General features: G+C 36.0%; 1 protein-coding gene across 10 annotated transcripts in view; it reads right to left on the minus strand.

Moving 5' to 3' along the window:
• The window catches only part of LOC120488428 (acid-sensing ion channel 1C), an 84828-nt gene that overhangs the window by 17970 nt on the left and 46510 nt on the right, over positions 1-20348 (minus strand). For 8 of the 10 annotated variants that reach the window (XR_016149117.1, XM_089125455.1, XM_089125456.1 and 5 more), the window contains one exon: positions 4789-5500. The exons of 1 other annotated variant lie outside the window; for it this stretch is intronic. Coding sequence is in view for 8 of the 9 variants with exons in the window: in XM_089125455.1 (XP_088981581.1) it covers positions 4789-5436 (648 nt within the window). In the remaining variant the exon portion in view is untranslated. Of the gene's footprint in view, positions 1-4788; positions 5501-6052; positions 6372-20348 lie in introns of those variants that run through there. One more of the 10 variants, XM_039685164.2, reaches the window with a different exon arrangement.

Here is a 20348-nt window from a genome sequence, read left to right on the forward strand (position 1 = left end):
AAATAATAGGCTGCATTCAATTTTGGTTTGTTTTTGGTTGCTATTCACTGGCATTATATGGACTACGCGAGCGGGACACTTTTAAAAAATTCTTCTTTTGTGGTCAGAAAAAAGAAATAAGGGCATACGGCAATAGAACAAGCAGGTCGAGTAAATGATGACTCAAGTTTAAATGAACTATCCCTTTAAAATATGTTCAACTATGCCAGTTAAATCTACACAGATTACTTTAAGTAAGCCATTTATAAGTTTTCATTCAAAAGAAACTACTACAAACACACTGAACTACTCAGAAACCCTTAGCAACTGCATAGCAACACCCTGACAACCACCAATAACACTATAGCAAATGAACACAAATACACTAAACTATTCAGAACACCTGCAATGCTCTAGCAACCTTCCAAAAACACCATAGCAACTAGCCAATTACATACAAAAACATTAAGCTATTCAGAACACCATTTAAACTGCATAGCAACACCCTGACAATCTTGACAACCACATGGAAAACACTACACTATACTCAGAATATCATAATAATTTAGCAACACCTTAAATCAAACACACAGACATGCTATACAACTCAAAACATCTTAGCAACTGCATAGCAACACCAGGGCAACCCCACAGAGCACCCAGGCAACTGCATACAAAGGTTCTAAAATTATTCTGAAATCCTTATAAACTGCATAGCAACACCCTGACAACCTTGCAGAAACGCTAAGCAAACACTCTAAACTCATAGAAACTGCTGACAACTTCCCAGAACACCCTGACAAGTCATGCAAACACTACATGCTCACAAACAATCCACAAACAAACATGCTATGCTCTGAACATCTTAGAACTGTATAGTAACACCTGGACAACCTCAGCGCACACAAACAACTGCATAAAACTAAAGCCAGACCGATATATCGGCAGACCGATATTAGGCATTTTCCAAACTATCGGTATCGGCAGTTATAATGGCCGATAAAGGAATATTTCAAAAATAAAATGAAAACGGACGAAACACGCTTCAACCATGTCATGAGTGTTGGAGTTGTATAGTTTGTCCACCAGAGGGCACTCTACACCGTTCCTGTTGGCAACACTCGTTTAGTTGGTCACGAGACATACATTGCTTGAATAACAATTAAAAGAACATCCCCATCAGTTCTCTTAGCTCAAGCATGACAAAATTTGTGACTATCATGTCCACTTTCAAATAAATAAATAAAATATCGGCCGATATATCGGATTTTAAAACCCAAAAATATTTGTATCGGTATCGGCCTTCAAAATCCTTTATCGGTCGGGCTCTACATATAACATTCTAAAAATTACATAGAATTCCTACGCAATTGCATAGCAACACCCTAACACACTATACTGCTCAGAACACCTTAACAACTGCAACCTTTCAAAACACACTAGCAACGGCATAAACACACTAAACGACTTAGAATACCCAAGCAATTGCTTATTGTAAAAAGAAAAAGTTAAATAAAATAAAAAACCTTCGCAATTGCATAGCAACACCCTAGCAACCACGCTTTACTACTCAGAATGGCTTGGCAACTGCAACCTTGCAAAACACCCTAGCAACTGCGTAAGCACACTAAATTAAACGTCCCAAAAAGCACTCTGGCTAGATGATGTTAAAATCTACCCATTTTTGCAATTTTGCTCAGTGTCACAAGATTGTACACTTGACCTTTAAAAAAGGACATTCAATCAAACAAATCAGTCTGACACTATCACACCTACGATCGCTATGTTCCCACATTCTTGTCAAGCATCTGAAGAGTAAGATGGTTATGATTATCTCAAAATCTCAATTAACACGAAAGTGCTTTGAGCTAAAAATGAAACGTTTTTGTCAGCATGTCGATGCATCACAGAGGATTTGTGTTTGCCACGCCGAGTTCACGGTTTACCACAACACATGGAATGAGCACATTGTTTTCCAACAATAGTTGAAGCCTCTCTCTCCTCCCTGTTTCCCAAGTAATTAACTTCATTCATTCTGAAGGGAAGCGCACCGCACCAGGCGAGAACTCATTTAGACTGATGATTCAGAGCTTTGTGCATATGTAATCTGCAAGTGAGCACAGATTCATGGAAAGCAGTCTTGTTGATTTCACATCAGATCAGATATGCTTAAACACTGGAAGGGTTTTGGGGATTTTAAGAGGTAGATTGGTTTTCTATCTGATAATGAAGAAAAAGAGGATCAAGATACTGAGCAATGGAGTTTAGCTGGAGGCAGGTTTTAAGCACATCTGTGCAAAGCACCCAGAGCTTTTTAATAATTCATGCGTCTTCCACACAGAAATTTGTCAGAGAGCAGTTTCTGTGCCAGTAGATGTTACTGAGATTTTTCACCTCAGGGTTTCTGTGAACAGTCCTCGAAACCTACCACACGTTTCTACAAAATAAAGAAAAAGAAAAAAAAGACATAACTTAAAAATGTTGACGCCGATGACAAATGCGGCAGGTAATTTTGTAAATAAATGATTGAAAGTGAATATTTTACATATAGGGGTGATTGAATGCAAAATTCACTTTTATATGGTGTTTGCAGTGTGTGGACAACCACCATGCAATGGGAAAAAAAAAAAATTCACTTGTTTTTTTTTTGTCCTCAAAAAGTCTAAACACTTTCAATAATCAAGCCGTTTGGATTTTTTTGAGCAATATGGTGTCAAATTGCTCATGCTCCGCCCACAACCACTGACTGACTCTCCTTTATTAGCATATTTCCTCCCTCAGCCATTTGTATTCTTTCTGCTGAGCAGGTTGCCATGGCAGCACTTTATTGCTGCGTCCCAATTTGCATACTGTCCGTCCTAAATACTATTCGAAAATAGAATTAGTATGTCCCAAATCGTAGTATGTTGCACACTCTAACGGCTGATATTGCCCACAACCCCTCGCATGTTGGACGAGGATTCGGAACTACAAACACTAGTGAAAAGTTGTTCAAAAAAACTACAGACGAGGACGCGCGTGTCCTACGGTTGTGTAGAAAGGTTTAGATAAAGGGGTTTAAGCGATTAATTATCAGTATCTAACCTGACGAAAATGTATTTATTCAATGTTGGCTACATAATTATATTACAGATGCATCGTGAACTTTTGTAAAGATATGTTTAGCCATTAACTTTTAAATGCGTCATTACATTAAAATTGCAAACACATTTGGAGAGTCTCCGCATGAAAAACCCACAACTGGCAGATGAACGTGCGACAACATTTCTCTCCGAAACGGTAAGAAATTAAATTAGATTGAATGGAGGATTTTAACTGTGACGAGATGATTGACAGGTCAGTTTACGGTGATGGGATGGACACGACCGAGCTGTCCGTTAAAGATGACGAAGTAGTATGTCTCAAGGCTTGCCTACTCTTTTACTAAACACTCAAAAGTATGTACCTTTTCCTTCACAAAAAGAGTACATACTTTTAGGACATAGTATAAGCAGGTGAATTGTGACGGAGTATGTGTCTCCTGTCAACACACCTCAGGGAATAGAGGGGTGGGGCGAGCAGTTGCTCATTATCATTTAAAGAGACATGCACCGAAACGGGTGTCTTTGAGGTGGTAAAGGGGTGTTGTTTTACACAACCATTGAGGAATTTTAACCAAAGTATGTTACAAACTTTACCTAAAGACCCTAAAGAGTTACACCTACTTGTGGAAAATGGACATCCGATGACCTCTTTAAGAAAACATACACAGGTGAATCTGGGTGAAAACCTATATTGAGAGGCTCATATTTTACCCACAACTAGTTTTTATTTCTGCAAAGCAAAAAAATGCTCATTTTTGTTACTTAATGCATAAAAATATTCTACAAAAATTAAAAAATGCATAAAAATATTCTACAAAAATTAAAGAAATACATTATATGAAATTTATTTTATATTTATGATATTTAAATATATATACACACACACACACACAAATATATATATATATATATATATATATATATATATATACATACATACATATACACACACACACACACACACACACACAGTATTTTCTCTACCACTTTCATGTAAGTAATATTTACCGATATTTATACATCTGGCAGTGTTTGTTAATGCATGCTTATTTTTTAGTACTGTCACTAACTTGTGTGTGTATACAGTACACACACACACAATACATGTGTTCATACATACATAGACACACACACACATTTTACAAACTTCAATGTTAAATGCAATTCATCGATTTGACAGCACTATTATTTTTAAATATATTACTGCATTTACAGTCGAAAAAGTTAATAAAAAGTTAAAGACTACAGTAATGAGAATCGGATGAAAACTGCCATTGAGAATAATGGTAATGCAACGCAAAAGAAAATTCCACTTAAAAATAAAAAAGCACATAATTATAATTATTATTTTGTACCCCTTTTTTGTGACCTTTTTTCCATGAGATTTAGCCACACACACATTAATGCGGTGGAAATGGTTTTGCGATCTCTTCTGACAGACCCCAAGCTGTTAAAATAGGAATCGCTCTCATTTCTAAACCACTTAAACACCTTGCCCTGTGCTTTTCCCTGAAGACACAACTAGGCATTCTTAGGAACACAAAACCCCTCAGCTAGATTTATTCAGGTAGTCTAATTAATTGCTTTAAGTCAGAGCTTTGATTTATTACAACTGTGAATTGTTTAACTGGTTTACCCAGAGCAACGGATGTTAAATACAAATGTGGCATCGGTTTAAACTAGCTAGTGTCTGAAAGTGCAAAGCATGAGCGTGACGTTTACATACAGGGCTGAAGTTCTTGTAAGTGCAGTTTTCACCCCGGAACCTGCATTCCAGCAGCATGTCTTCTAATTGGTGGCCCAGCCTGTCAATCATCTCTGTGGTGTTGAGCTGGAGGTCAGGAGGCGGGCTGTAGTTGGAGAAGTCCAGAAGATGCAGGAGCTTCTCACCGTGTCGGCTGTGTTTGAGGATGGAAACGCTCTGTCGGTTGACCGTGTGGTTCAGGTGCATGATGTCCATCCAGTAGCCGCTGTGGTAGATGTCTGCTTTGGTGAGGTTGGACACGCGGAGGAGGTTCTGGTTGCAGAACGTAACGGCCGGAAACGTCATGTTGCGAGTCCAAACCATGTAGATCTTGGTCACGGCCGGGTAGGAAAGAAGATACAGGATTCGATTCCACGACCACGTGAAGAGAAGCCCCAGGCAAGCACAGAGGGCCAGGAGCCATAACAAGCGCTGGAATTTAGATTTGTTTGGTGAGAATATGTGTTTCAGCCCGTGGACTTTTGTTCGGAGAACAAACGCAGTTGTAACGTCCTTAGCGCTGTGGGTTAAAGTCATTCTGAGTCTCCTCCGGCTGCTGTGTGTCATGGCATCATCCATCACAGAGTCTTTGTTTATTGCCTCCTGATTGGACGCGGACATCTCCTCCATAGTGCTGTTAAACTCTTTCAAAGCGCATCATGCATCAATACGGTCTCAATGAAGAAATATGATCCTGGGATTAAAGATAATCACATGAATCAAACCAGGGTAACACTTTATTTTAGTGTCCTGTACTTACCATAGTAAATTATGCATAATTACATGCAACTAACCTTCAATCAAACCATAATCCTACTCAAACACTATTAAATATATTATTTAAACACTTAAATATATAATTACACTGTAACACGGGCACCTTAAAATAAAGCGTAACCCAAATCAGCAAAAAAAAAAAAACATTTACACATTAGTTGCATTAACTTACAGTGAGCAATACATTTGGTATAGTATTTAAGTTTTTTTTAATGTTATTTAATAAAAACACTAAATGTTAGTTGTCAGTTCATGTTATTTTGGATTCAAACAGATGCAACTTCTAATTTTGATAATGCATCAGTAAAATTTGACATTAATATTAACTTGTGTAAAATGTAGTTACACTAATGTTAACAAATGGAGCAAATTCCAATGAATTTATTAAGCTTTATTATTCTATATCATTGCCAGTCCATGCAAAGGAAAACTATACAAATAAAAGGTTAAAAAAATATTTGTACATTACCAAGCTGTAATCCAAAAAAGCTCAATAAGATAAATACTGCTAATGTCAGTCTCTGCAGGATCCTCAGGTTGATTCGTCTTTCAGGGAAGCTGTTTCAACAGATCAGATTGAGTTCTTCCTCTCATCTTTCACCTCTTCGGCTTTCGGATTTTTTTTGTACAGAACAACTATGTGAGGCTGGCTGCAGATTCTTGTTGCTTTCCTCTTTGTGTGAGAGCGCTCGGCCCCTCCCGCTCCGCTCAAATTATTCTGTCGATGGATTTGCAGCAGGCATATGGATCCATTTGTCCCTGCTTCTTGCATTCCTGAAGCTTGAATATTTCTTGTATTAAAGTAGAAAAATGGCCAACTGAGAGAGAGAGTTACCCAGAGGCCATGTTTTTTAATCAGACCTGTTATTTCTGCCTTCAGTGATGCTTTCACAGTTGTTTATTTTACATTAACATAAATAGTATTCTCATGGGACATATATCAGTCACATATATATAAATGTACATGTGCATTAGTGGGTCAGATGAGGTCAGGTAAACTTGTTTATGTTGTGCATGACGAAAAAATGGACATGCAGCTGATCATTCCTTTACTAAATCCTGTGCTAACGCCTGTAGGACATCACAAACTGATGTTTTATGATGTATGATATATATCGAAGCACTGTACAAAAACAGAGATGTTTTCACAACTTATCTTTTGTCACATCAACTTACATAACTAAAAACTAATGTGGTTCCAACATGACATCATGACTTTTGCGTAAACATACGTTATCTTTACGCATTTTGAGTTATCCACGTATGCGTGTACGTCTACGCCGTTAAATGTCCGAGTGATTCCGCGTGTATGTACACGCCGTTAAATGTCCGAGTGAAACAAAGGAAAATGTAGATCTACAGTGATGTGAATAAGTTTGGACACCCATGCTAAAGTTGCCTAAGAAGAGGAATAAAAAATCATCTTTTGGATATTGATCTTAATGCCTTAATTAGAAAAATGAGGAAAACTCCAACCTTTAAGGACACAAATTTTCTTTGTGAATGAATAATGTATCATAAATAAATATAAGTCAGGACACCCTTACTTCATTTTTTAAGTTAAAAACCAACAATATTTTTTTACAGTGTGTACAGTAGGGTCCAAAATGTCTGAGATCACATTGAAAATCTGGGATTTGTTTTTTATTTGAACCTGAAAAAAGCCAAAAATTCAATCTGATCTTTTCACTCACATTATTATGATAATATCATTTGTAAATTAAAAAAAAAAAAAAAGATTCACAAACAATCTCAGAGGTTATCATGTACTATCTACCATGTTTTCAGGCTGTTGCATTGAAATAAAAACACCAGGCGAGTATTTCAATTTACTCTCATCCATAAAACCCTGGTTACATTTATATGTATGCTTTATTATTTTGTTGCTCAATCAACTTCCTTGCCTTCCTGAAAGGAAAAGCCCGTAAATATGGCCTATAACCAAGTTAATTTCAGGCATCAGTGACATTATCAGCCTCAGCTGCATCTGATCAAGAACTGCTTCAGGTAAATAGTTGAATGCCTTCAAAATCAAGGGGCATTGGGGAGCATAAAAATCCCCTCTCTTTTAACTATTTATCACCCCAAATGAAAAAAGTTTTTGAAGATTGCATTCTGCCCTCATTTGCCTGTCATTGCATCTGATCAGCCCCAGAATAACCAACCCAGTTTATCATGCTTCTTGTATCAGCCATAAACAGCCCACTTGGACAGAAAGAGACAGATCATCTGACCTAAATCTAATGCAACCAACCACAGTTTAATTTGAGTTTCTGTGTCATTTAGGATGCCTCAATAATAAACTCTAAAAACACCTAGTCATCATGATGAGATTTTATACAAAATACAGAGACTATGATAGACCATAGATAGTTTGGATAGTCAGGATTAGACCTTAGTTCAATTAGGACACTTAAATAGATTTTACAGTATATACGTGCCTTACAATAAAAAGCATTACTGGTGTGCATCTTGAGACAAACCAATGAGACTGACATATTTTAAGACATTTCAGTGCAAGTTGCTTTCAAGCTAAAACATAAAACTAGGCCTGCAACCTTTGCCATGATTATTTCTTAAAAATCACACATTTTTAATAACTTCATATCGCCTGCTTACTCCAAAAGCTGAAACTGGTTTAGTACCGCTTGAGCTTATTGGAGCTGAAAAGATATTAAATTCCTCTTCTGTTCAATAACATTTCTACAGCTTTTTTTTTTTTGTCTCAGTCAAGGGCAAAATCATGGTTTCATAATATTCCAGCTGTAATCCATAATATTACATGCCTGTGTTTATTTACTTTGTGGTCAGGATTGAAGAATTGTGTATTTCTTGCTCAGGTAACTTTTTCAGTGACGCCTGATATAAATATAGATGAGAGTCGGGTCTCTCAGTGGAGGCTAATTTTCTCCCAGATACACTGGAGCCACAGTCAATATTTCTCTGTCTAGGGTCATTAAGCCTTGTGGATTAATACATCTTTCAGAGGCAAAACTGCAAGAACTTCAAAAACCAGCCAGTTTTGTGGTGTGTCAAATATGTACTCCCATAAACTAAGATCGTTATCTTATTCCTCTGAGCTCAATTTCTAAAATAATAATCAGATGGAAAACTAACATTTTGGTCATATAAAGAGTGTGAAACTAATGCTTTCTGAGTTCAACTGGAACTATCAGTTCTCAAACATAATTAGATGATGTCTTTCGTCACATTAAAAGTGACATGAATAAATCAAAATAACTCCCAAAGTCAAAGTGCGCAGCCACTTTCTATTAGTTTAGTAAGCAAAAGCGTTTTACCGTATTATTCTTCCAACGATCATTGGCAAAAATAATATCACCTCTTGCATTTTTACAGAAGTTGAAATAAATCAAAGTTGTTGCATTTTTCCCATGATTTTCCATATCTGCAGAATTGGAGGGTCTCCCGTTCAAGACTAACTAACACATCCATTGTCTTTTACATGTTTGATTATTAAACATGTAGGCAAATGTTGATCGTGCTTTCAGCTACCAATAATTGATTGATTTTACCATTGATACAAGTGATAGTTCACTTTGAAATTAATTTTTGGTATGTTTTAGCTTACCTGAAGTGGCATCCGAGATGTAGGTGTCTTTGTTTCCACAGTAGTTTGATATTTTTAGGTCAAACCGTTCTTGTGTGTCAGTCATATAATGGAGGTCTATGGTCACCACCTCAAAGAGCATGCACAGAGAAGTCCAAATTAAACATGATTTAATGACTCGTAAATGTAAGTACACATTGATGGCCTAAGAAACGAAACAAGAGGTTTGTGTGAGAAAACGAACAGTATTTATATCGTTTTACCTCGTTACCCCAGCCACAAAGCGCCCACACCCTCAGATCACTTTGAGGTGGCTGTGGATACAAGAGGTAAAAACGATATAAATACTGTTAGTTTTCTCACACAAACCGCTCGTTTCATGTCTTAGGCCATCAATGTGTACTTACATTTACGAGTCATTAAATCACGTTTAATCTGGACTTCTCTGTGCATGCTCTTTGAGGTGGTGACCATAGACCTCCATTATATGACTGATAGACAAGAACGGTTTGAACAGAAACAGACACCTACATCTTTGTCCTTGAGGAAAGCTAAAACATACCAAAAATTAATTTCAAAGTGAATCATTTCTTTAAATGAAATCCACAAAATTCCCAACCAAAATCAGCAAAAAAGAACAACCACAGATTGCATCTTGCATCTGATTATGCTTTAGGTCTTCCAGCATGACAAACACCAAATTTAAAGCATGCATCAAATGGTTAAAAAATAAATCATTGGCCTTTTTTGAAGTGGCAAGCAATAAATCCAGACCTACCTGTACATCCCTTTGAAATTGAATACAAACAGACCTGAAAACAGCAGTCAAAAGTGGGAAGGCTTTAAATCTGGAGCATTTTACAGAAGAAGAATGACGAAACTGCTAGAACAGAGATGTTGTCCAAAGCCAGAACAATCAAACATGAAATCTAGTGTGTCTAGTATTGTCCAGACCATTATTCAAGTATTTTTACTTCACTGCACTAAGGAAATAAAGCTGCTGATGAATTACTTGAAAAATATGCCAATATTTTTGGCCATGAGTAATGTGCAATGATGATTCCCTCTACAACAGCTCAGGGTTAAAAAGCCTTGTTTATTGGTATGCGATGATGGTTCATGAATCACAGGGTCTTAAAAGCCAGATCTTTAACCGCTAAACACACCACAGATACACTCCTCCTTAGCGAGGGTCGCTGAAAGAGATATGATGATGGCTGAGCAATCACGCAGACAGCTCTAAATATGCCTGGGACCGTTTCTACCTGTCCCGCTGTCAATTCCCATTGCACATCATGGACATTAATGACAGGACTGAGCAATTACTGCTGGAATACTGCTGAACTGGATCAGCGAGTGACAAACGATTCTGTTACACAGTCTCGGATCACTGGATTATTAAACGAATCATTGTCTAATGCCAAGTGCAAAATTGACATATTTACAGTCTGTAAACGTATAAGATTTACAACCGTTTACAGCGTTTTAAAAAACTTTAATTATCAAGGAGTATCAGGGAATAAATCACCTGGCCAACCTTTACAGATCATCTGTGAATTACAATCTTCATCTGCTTTTAAATTAGTCCCTTTTCTCAGGGTACGTTCTGTTAATGTCCCGAAGGACATCTGCTGCTTCTGTAATGCATTATTCCATTAAAGCAGCACTGTGAACTTTATATGAGATTTCATTCAATAAAATACATGTGCTTAAGCACTGATTTGAAAACTGAATTTTAATGAGCTCGAGTGGAGCAATAAGCACTACAGCAAATTACTGTTTATGTGTATAGGAGGCGAGTGCTTATTCTGTTAGTTTCTCCTTTTCAAAAATTCATAAACCACAGCTACTATAAACAAAAATAACCCTAACCTAAATAACAAAACCAATACTGAATTTCAATACTGTTTGTGTAAAGAAGTTAAAAAAATAAATAAAAACAATTTCTAAAGGGACAAATTACTCCAAGGATTTATATATATATATATATATATATATATATATATACACACACACACACACACACACACACACACTCATTCAATTGTACATTTGTCTTTAACTAATCATACCTAACATTAAAATGTTAATTATAATTATATTTCCATGGAATGTCTTTACTACTATGAATGAAGCCCAGAATAGCCCATTACAATACAGATACTGATGTAAATGTATTTTTCTCAATTTCTGGGGATTAAATGAGTCATTATATAGCCATTAGAGACATTATTTTTAACATGTAATAGGCTTTAAAAAATATAAGAGCTTTTAATTTAAATGAACTTCACATTAACTGCTATGGTGACACTTTACAATAAGGTTCCATGAATGCATTAACTAATATGAACTAACAATGAACAATACATTTGTTACAGTACTTATTAGTCTTTGTTAACATTAATAAAAATAAACTGTTTATCGTTCAGGTTCATAAGTTAACAGATACAACTTTTGATTAAATAATGTATTAGTAAATAAATGTTTAAAAACCAATGTAGTTAACTAATGTTACAAATGAAACCTTATTGTAAAGTGTTACCCATATTATAATAAATGTCACATTTAGCTCTGGGTTTAATATAGCAAGACTCAATGCTAAGGATATTTCCTACTGGCCCAATCGGGCCGGTTCTGATTTTTACCTAAGACTAAGACTAAAGCCAAACCAAAGCAGAGTTCATCAAACCAGCACACATGTGTGAGAGATATGAGCGGTCTGACAGAAGCAGCACTCACATTTCAACTGGCGGACCATACCGCTGCACATCACTAAATCATGTCAAGTCTCTGTGGTGGGATGATGAAACCTTAAAAATCACATCCCTATTCGTGTGTGAGCTTTACAGGGAGACTCTTGTCAGAGCGGTGAAGTGTGTATCAGAATGAACCCGAGCGAGCGGAGACAGGCAAGGACGACCCGTCCTCTCGTGAAGATGCTCTGATTTAAGATGGAAATGATGGGTCCTAAAACTGGGAATCACAATTGATTTATCTCGATTTACAATGAGCAAAAGGGGGGTGGACTATTTGTGGCAACTATTGATTTCTGCATCTTTGCAGTTTGTGGCCTAAGTGGGATTTATCTGCAATTTTATCAAGGTTTCAAAGTTGTAAAGAGTTTTTAGGAATACTTTTTCAACTACACAACTGATAAACCATCTGAAAACCCTATTGACCAGGTTAAGAGACTGGCTTAAACCAACTAACCTTATGCCAGCTTCTCCCCGCTGAAACAAAACAGCATGATAAATGAGTAAATTTCTATAAATCAAGTTCACAAATGGATCCTCTTGGCTTACACATTCTTCCTAACTTATCGAAAAGAGTTCAGACATTTTGGATTTCCCTCCTTTTCCAAAGGATAAAATAGTTTTTAGAGGCCGTTTGAACAAATAACAAATTTTTTTTTTTTTAGATCAACTACCCATGTGTTAAATCAACTTCTTCATAATCCTTCAAAACTCCAGAAATCTGGCTAACCTAGCAATTATTGTGTAGTTTATGCATCTAAAACACAATCATATTTGTTTGCTGTGGAAAACATTGCATCTCTATGCTAACAGCGCCATCTTGTGGTCATAGTTCTCACACAGCACTCGCTAACTGCTAACTTGTGTGGCAAATGACTGTTACTACATCAAAATATATTTTGTGAAAGCCTCCTCTAAAAAGAATTTACCCCAGAAACATTACAAATTCAAACCAAAAAACAAGTGTGTTCCCCAAGCGCTAACTGCTAATAACTGCAACGCATTACAATGTTGGTTGCAAACAGTGATCAAAGCAGATGCACATTTTAAAGCTGTTAAAGGCAGAAGTGATGAAGCGACTCAGAAGCCAGCGGAGGAATCAAATGAGCCGCACCGCTGCCTGAATGCTTCTATTCCCCAAACACACAGTCAGCTGGGAGACGAGTGTGTGTGTGTGTGTGTCAGTAAATAACAGATGCTGTTTTCTTCAAACCCCAGGCCTTGTTCAGTGAATCCCGAATGAGAGAGCAGCGCTGAGCACAATCGGGAGAAGAAACAGAGCTGTTCTGTCACTCACACACCATGAACATCTACCTCAGGTTTGATACTCATGTTCACCCGAAAATGAAAATACGAAGTCTTTCCCAACCTGTACGCCTTCATTTCTTCCATGAAATACAAAATATGTTGCTCTGAATAATGTAAAGGTAGCTCCTTTAAAGCTAAAAAAAAAAGAAAAAAAAAGATATCATATAACGCATAGGAGTCTGTGTGCTCTATGTAAAACCTTGGGAAGCCATGATAAAAATTTCTTGATATCCACCCTAGTTCTGCTTGGCATATTAATGAGTTTGTGTAAAACTCAACATGAAACGACATTTACAAACCAATTTGCTAAGATTTGCATAATCTGGCATATTTCTGAGTGCAACAGATATTCAGATAAAATCTTGAGCAAGACTTGCTATTATTCATAAGTAACTGACTGGAGTGTTCAAATTGGGCGTTACAAACTGGAATTTACAAAAAAATAATGTGTGATGTTTGTATTTGTTACATAAAAAATGTACAAAAAGAATTTACTTTTAAGAAACGTAGAGGATTGTCATATCACAAAAGAACAAAACAAAGATTTGTCAAATTTTGAATTATTTAAAGTCGCAATACTGGTCATTTATGAGGCATACAACTAAATAACTATAAAAAATAGCAAAAAATCATAAACAAATATGTTTTATTTAAATAAACAATAAATAAATAAATAAAATATGCATTATCCAAAATATTTTCATGACACACAAATCAAATATTTATTGTAATTTTTAGGTCTAGGAAAGTTGCAAAACTGGCATGTATTGTGAGACATAACAAATAAAAATACACCATAAAAATGAAAAATGAAATCAATTAGATTTATATATATAAAAAAACTTTAATTTTATCAATTATACACACAATATTTCAGGTTAAATGCGAAAGCAAAAAAAAAAAATGCACTTTGCATAAAATGAGCAATCTCATTAGTCTTGTCAAAACATGATGTTGCAGCTTTTTTTATCCCCTATTGACTTCCACTAAGTGCTTCACTGTAAATATGATTATGATTCAAATGGGTCAAGAGTCAAAAATATTTCCCGTGGTTCACAAATGTGATCAAGAAAGCGTGTATTGAAACGCTGAAGATCCCTTTAATGTGATTCGTGATCGTTGGCAAGTTGTGAAGTCGGCATATCATTCCATTACTGTCAGTGCCAGACCATAACACAACATCATGACAAATGTTCAAAAGGCCCATGATTCGAACATATCGCTCGAGAAAGAGCTATTGATCAAATCAGGCACTCGTCCATCGAATCAGACAGACCACAGCTGAGCCTCGGCGTATTAATTTCACATAGCGACACAGATGCTGATATGATCTCATCTGGAATGACCATCAGCAGACCATTACCTCCACAGCCGGGTTGCATTAACATCCCAGGTTGCATTAAACATTATTACAGTAGGTGAGAACATAATGGACAAATGTTCAAACCAGGAGTATTAATCACAATCTAAATTAATTATAGAGACTTTCAAAGAGATTTCAATGTGTGTGCATGCAATTACTGGTTATGTTTTCACACCACAGACAGTATTAGAGTATATGAAAAGAAACCGGGCAAGGAAGTGAAGATTTTAATCAGCCGTACGAACGGGGACGCGTCATTTGGGGAAATCTCGGTTTACACTGAAGTGGTAAGAAAATCCTGGAGTGATGATGGAGGGTCCTGGGCGGACTGAGGTGTGTGCTATAGTTACAGCATTATGGGAAACAGAAGCCTTGTACATAGGAACGTAATACAAGACACAAGGTCACACTGTTTGAAACTGATGGAAAGGCTGTAAGGCCTCATTTGTTATTCAGGAAAAAACAAATATAGGAAAAAAAGAAAAAGGCGAGACTGTGCCCTCTAATGCGATAAAAACCTTTTAAAAAAAAGATCTTCTCAGATGTTTTGGGATTTTTCCCCGGGTTTGTGACACGGCTGTCTGATGGATGGATTTATTTCCTGATGATGCGCAGACATTTCCTGTGTATTTTTCACTACAGTGTAACAATTTGATGCTATTTTAGGTTCACAATGAAAGGAATCCATCATAATGATCCAGTGATTTATAACGCAACTTTTGAGATATGGCATTAATAAAATAAACACTCTCTGACAATTTAACAAATGGGTAATAAACTGTCAGTGGCAAACCCTGAAACACAGTGTTCAATTTTAAATTAGGACAATCAATCAAGTCAAGAGGCAGCGTTTCACACTGATCCGCAACTCCAATCTATCTATATAGTATGGAATAATCTGAATATATATAAATATGTATTATATTATAAAATATACAAATATATATATATATAAAGGTTGTGATGTTTTTATGTTATGTTTTTATGATGATGTTTTATGGTTTTATATGTGTTGCTGGATTGTTGGTTGTATGTTTTCCTTTCCTGCCCAGGGACTACAGATGAAATTTAGCTTGTAGCTAATTCTGGTATGGCTGCATGCCATACACTGTCCCTGTTAAATAAATATAATACATAAATAAATATTAGGGGTGTAACGATACCCTTGTGTCACGATTGGATACATCACGATACTGAACTCATGATACGTTATTATTGTGATACTCCAAGACATTTGGTAAAAGGTTAACAAAAAAACCAAAAAAAGTACTGTTGATTAAAATGCTAAATTTGATATTACATTGTGGCTTTAAATGAATAGGCTTGGACTTGGTGCTTGTAACCAAAGGACAATGGTGACACCAGAATAACATTAGTCGTGATTTTGAAGCTGAAAATACAGAATTATTTTAGAAAAATATGGTACTATTTAAAATAAATATCAGGTAGCATTTGACATTTGGACCCACAAATATTCCCCCATTGCATTATTATACATTATAATCAACATTATATACAGTAGTTTAATGTAGTACTGACACTAAAACTCTGAAAACTTATATTGCAACAATGTTTATTTAATACTACATATTGTCACTATCCACGATATGTATTGTTGCATTTTTGTATTGCGATATATTGTGTCATGATATATTGTTACACTCCAATATATATATATTATATTTATTCTAATTAATACGTGTTGCTTAAATAAATAAATAAATAAATAAAACGGGCATTATCCAAAATACATAAACAAATAAACATGTACATTAAGTAAAACATAAAACAAAAATATTTCACACATAAAAAAATATTTAACTTTTTATGTATTTAATGTACATGTTTATTCAGAATGACACTACCTTCATCTTGACATCTTATTACGTTGCCAATATTGCATTTGAGGCCACCTTTCGAGCCATTTCTCATCGAGATGGGATCTAATACTGCAAATAACAAACCTCTATTAGAGGAGCATCATCAGGTCAGAAGAAAGACATTAAAGGTGGCTTCCCTGATGCTCTTTGGCTTTCGAGAAGAATTAAAAGGAATGTGTCCACTGGAAGCCATTTAAAAGTATAATTGAGTCCAGTAAAAGACCTTAGCCTGGGAAATTAGATGCTTTTGGTTTTCTGTTTGTGTTTAGAGCGATTCAGACTCAGACGAGCTCATTAGTGTGGGCAGCTGTTGGCTGTGTGACTAAGATGGAAAGGAAAGGGACTCAGTACATTCTGCTTCTGCTCGCTCCATCTCTCCCTGCAGCACTAAATCAATGCCACAAGCCCACATCCATACATTTCATTCCCAAATCACTCCATCTCAGGCACATCTCATCTCGGCTCACCCAACGCTACTCAATCGGAACCGCAAACGCATCTTTACACCCTTCTCATGCCATAATACTCCATCTAACACATCCTCCTGCTTTCTTTTCCAGAGTCACTGAGATCTGATCTGACATGCCTTCATTTCAAAACAAGCTCATGCAGGACCACATCCACAAAGTTAACTCATTACAAGTTACTTAGATTACTTTTTCAAGTAACTCGTAAAGTAATGCATTACTTTTTCAATTTACAACAAAATGCTACTTTTCAAATAAGTAACGCTAGTTGCTTTTTCACATTTATTGACTGACAGCTCTCCTGTCCATGTTGAGAGAAATAAAGTGAGGATGTGTTGTTGTGTGCGCCGTGTAAACATGATGGTTATTTTAGTTCTAGACTAAATATGGACATGCATTTACTCGAAAACATTCAGTATTCCTCAAAATGAATAAAAACGACAAAAGGCAATTTCAAGTTTTGTTTGAGCTGCGCCCTCTACTGTACTGGTATATATATATATATATATATATATATATATATATATATATGCATTTCCTATGCATTTCACTTTTAGTGTGAAAGGGCCTTCATGTTTGCCAAAAATATAAATTATTTGTTATTAAAAATAAAATAAAAACAACCAAGCCCAGCCCAGGTGAGAAAAAGTAACGCAAATGAAATGTAATGCATTACTTTTCATAAAAATTAGCACTTTTTTTGTTGGGAGTAACACATTATCGTAATGCATTACTTTTAAAAGTAACTTTCACCAACACTGCACATGCTATATCATTTCCATCTGCTTTTGATTCACAAGAGACATACACAATTTTTCTTTGATTCTAAAAATTAAACACCATAATTTCTAAATTCATGTTGTCTTTAGCCCTGTTGATATTTTTTTATACAATCAAACTAAATTAAACAGTTCTAATTTAATTGTATACATGCAATTTAATTTTACTGTATTTTTAAACAAATATATTTTGCACAATACAACACACATTAAAAAATGTAAACAGATACTTATTAGGGAATATTTCAGCATATGTACACAAAAGTCACATTTACAGTATATGCACGTCGCGTTTTATAAATAATAAACGTATTTGAATTTCAAATAGAAGCACACATTGTTTCATAAATTCATGAGCTCGGTCCTGTAGTTGCTGTATGCAGCAATTCTTTTATACAATTAATTACAATGGGCGACACATGTTCAACAGCCATAATTTTGATATCATGTAAAGGGAAAAATCATTTTGGCTTAAGAAATATTATAAATTACTTCACTGCTACTTTTTATCAATTAAATGAGTCCGTGCTGTAAACAGTTTTTTAAATATTACTTAACCCCCCAAACTTTTTAATAGTATTTTCAACATTGATAATATGTTTCTTTAAATAAGCGTATTAGAATGATTTCTGAAGGAGTAATGATGCTGAAAATTAAGCTTTGATCACAGGAATAAATAACATTTCAAAATATATTCAAATAGAAAACAGATATTTTAAATTGTAATATATTTAATATAACATGGAATTAGCTTTGTACATGTGCAAAACATCAGTGCATCCCTGACTGTGGAATTGCCATGATAGCATGTCTAAAATCTCTTTAATAACATGGTACTTTTCTGTTTTGTTTGTCCAGCAAGATGACTCTAGTGCCTGAGGAGACCAGAGTATCTAATGCTATTATGAAGCAAAGCATGCTACCCCATTATTAGGCAGCTAGTGTGATGTGGCTGTAAAACAGCTTATGTGTCAGATGCACTGCACAGTCACACTGTTTTCCTTGCAAAATTACCCTGGAGTGTCCAGAACGTAAGCCATAATACTCTTTCAGCTGTTGCCTTGGGTACGCTAAGTTGGCAGGGAGCTAATATTCTGAGCCGCTCTTAACTGACTAGCTCATTTACACATTATACAAACAAAAGAATCCTCCTGGGCACGAAAGTTCCCGTCGCTGAAGTAAAAGTCATTCACAACACGTTCTGCAATGCCAAACCTTATTTTAACCTACTACTTCTGGCTGAACTACTGTAGGAACCCCAAGTAGTTTAGCTAACTATAGCGCTCAGTTTTTGTTGCCGATTTAGCTTAAAGCTGCAGTTAGCTTGGCACGGCACGGCACAGTGCAGATGAACACAATGTTTTGAGGAGAATGTGCGGCTCTCAGTCGTGACGCCGGTGTTGATACTGTGATTCTGCATCACAGATTTTACTTTTTGGAAATATGCCTGGAAAATGACTGGAATTTTCACCGGAAAATGTCATCTGAACAAGTAACATCCACTTTTGTTCGGACCAAATTGTTAATGTTAACAACATCAGCAATCCGTGACTACATTTAATGTCCTTCCGATATTATCCTTGTTTTCGCATGGACTGCAGTCTCTTTTTTTCTGTGGCCACTCCTAAATCTTTTTGCATTTTACAACGGGTGAATTTCCAGTTGTCACTGGTGATTGTTGTTTAAACCTTTCTGGATCTGCCATCAAATTGATAAGTTTAAAGCTGCCGAAGTGCACTTTTCACTTAAGGCACTTTATGCAAGCGGGCACAGTACTGCAGTGCTGACAAATTAGTGATGAATGATTCTGTGTATATTTGTTTAAATTCATGTGCCTTACTAATTTTTCATCAAAATAACGTCACCTCCCTCTTGCAGTGACATCTCTTCTCTGATGACGTGTTTACTGGTGGAAGGGCGGGGCAACCTGTCACTCACATAAAATTGACCAATAGCAAAACACAACCATCCAAACAATTCTCAATGGACAAAATCAAGTCCCAGCCTACATTTTTTCAGCCCTACGGGTTGCTTCTAATGTCTTTTGAAGACATACTTCTGTCTTTTTTTCTTTTCTACATTTTTTTCTTGTTTGAAAAGCCGTTTCACTCAGACATATGTTACCACAGGGAAGAAAAGACATTACAACTTCCGATTCATGCCTAGTTTAAGGTTGTAACATAAAATGATCATGTTCACAAACATGGCAAATTAAAAGCATACAACAAAATACATTTTTTCCTGATTACAGTATCATTAATTATCTGAGCCCCGTCATAAAAACATTGAGACAACCTTCTTGTTTGCTGCATTGATCAGGCACACCATATATACTGAATACTGAAAGATAATCCTGTAGTGAGAAACTGCACACTTCACTGCTAGATGAAAGGCATTATGTAGACATGTCGACTGCCAACAAAACAATTAGTCTGAGGTCTGGACAGCAGCTTGAGAGACAATTTCATCATGACACAAGTCTGACTTAGACGATCAATGTGGCTGTGCTGGTGTCTCTGTAAAGTAATGGAAACCAGCCACTTTACGCGAAGCATCAAATACAAACACTTCTAAAATAATCTGGTGCAGAAGCTCTGAAGTAAATGACTTTTGGGGATTGTTTTACACAAGCCTTATCAGATCATCG

Source organism: Pimephales promelas, chromosome 22 (assembly GCF_988280905.1).
Source record: "Pimephales promelas chromosome 22, fPimPro1.hap1.1, whole genome shotgun sequence".
NCBI classification, from domain to species: Eukaryota; Metazoa; Chordata; class Actinopteri; order Cypriniformes; family Leuciscidae; genus Pimephales; species Pimephales promelas.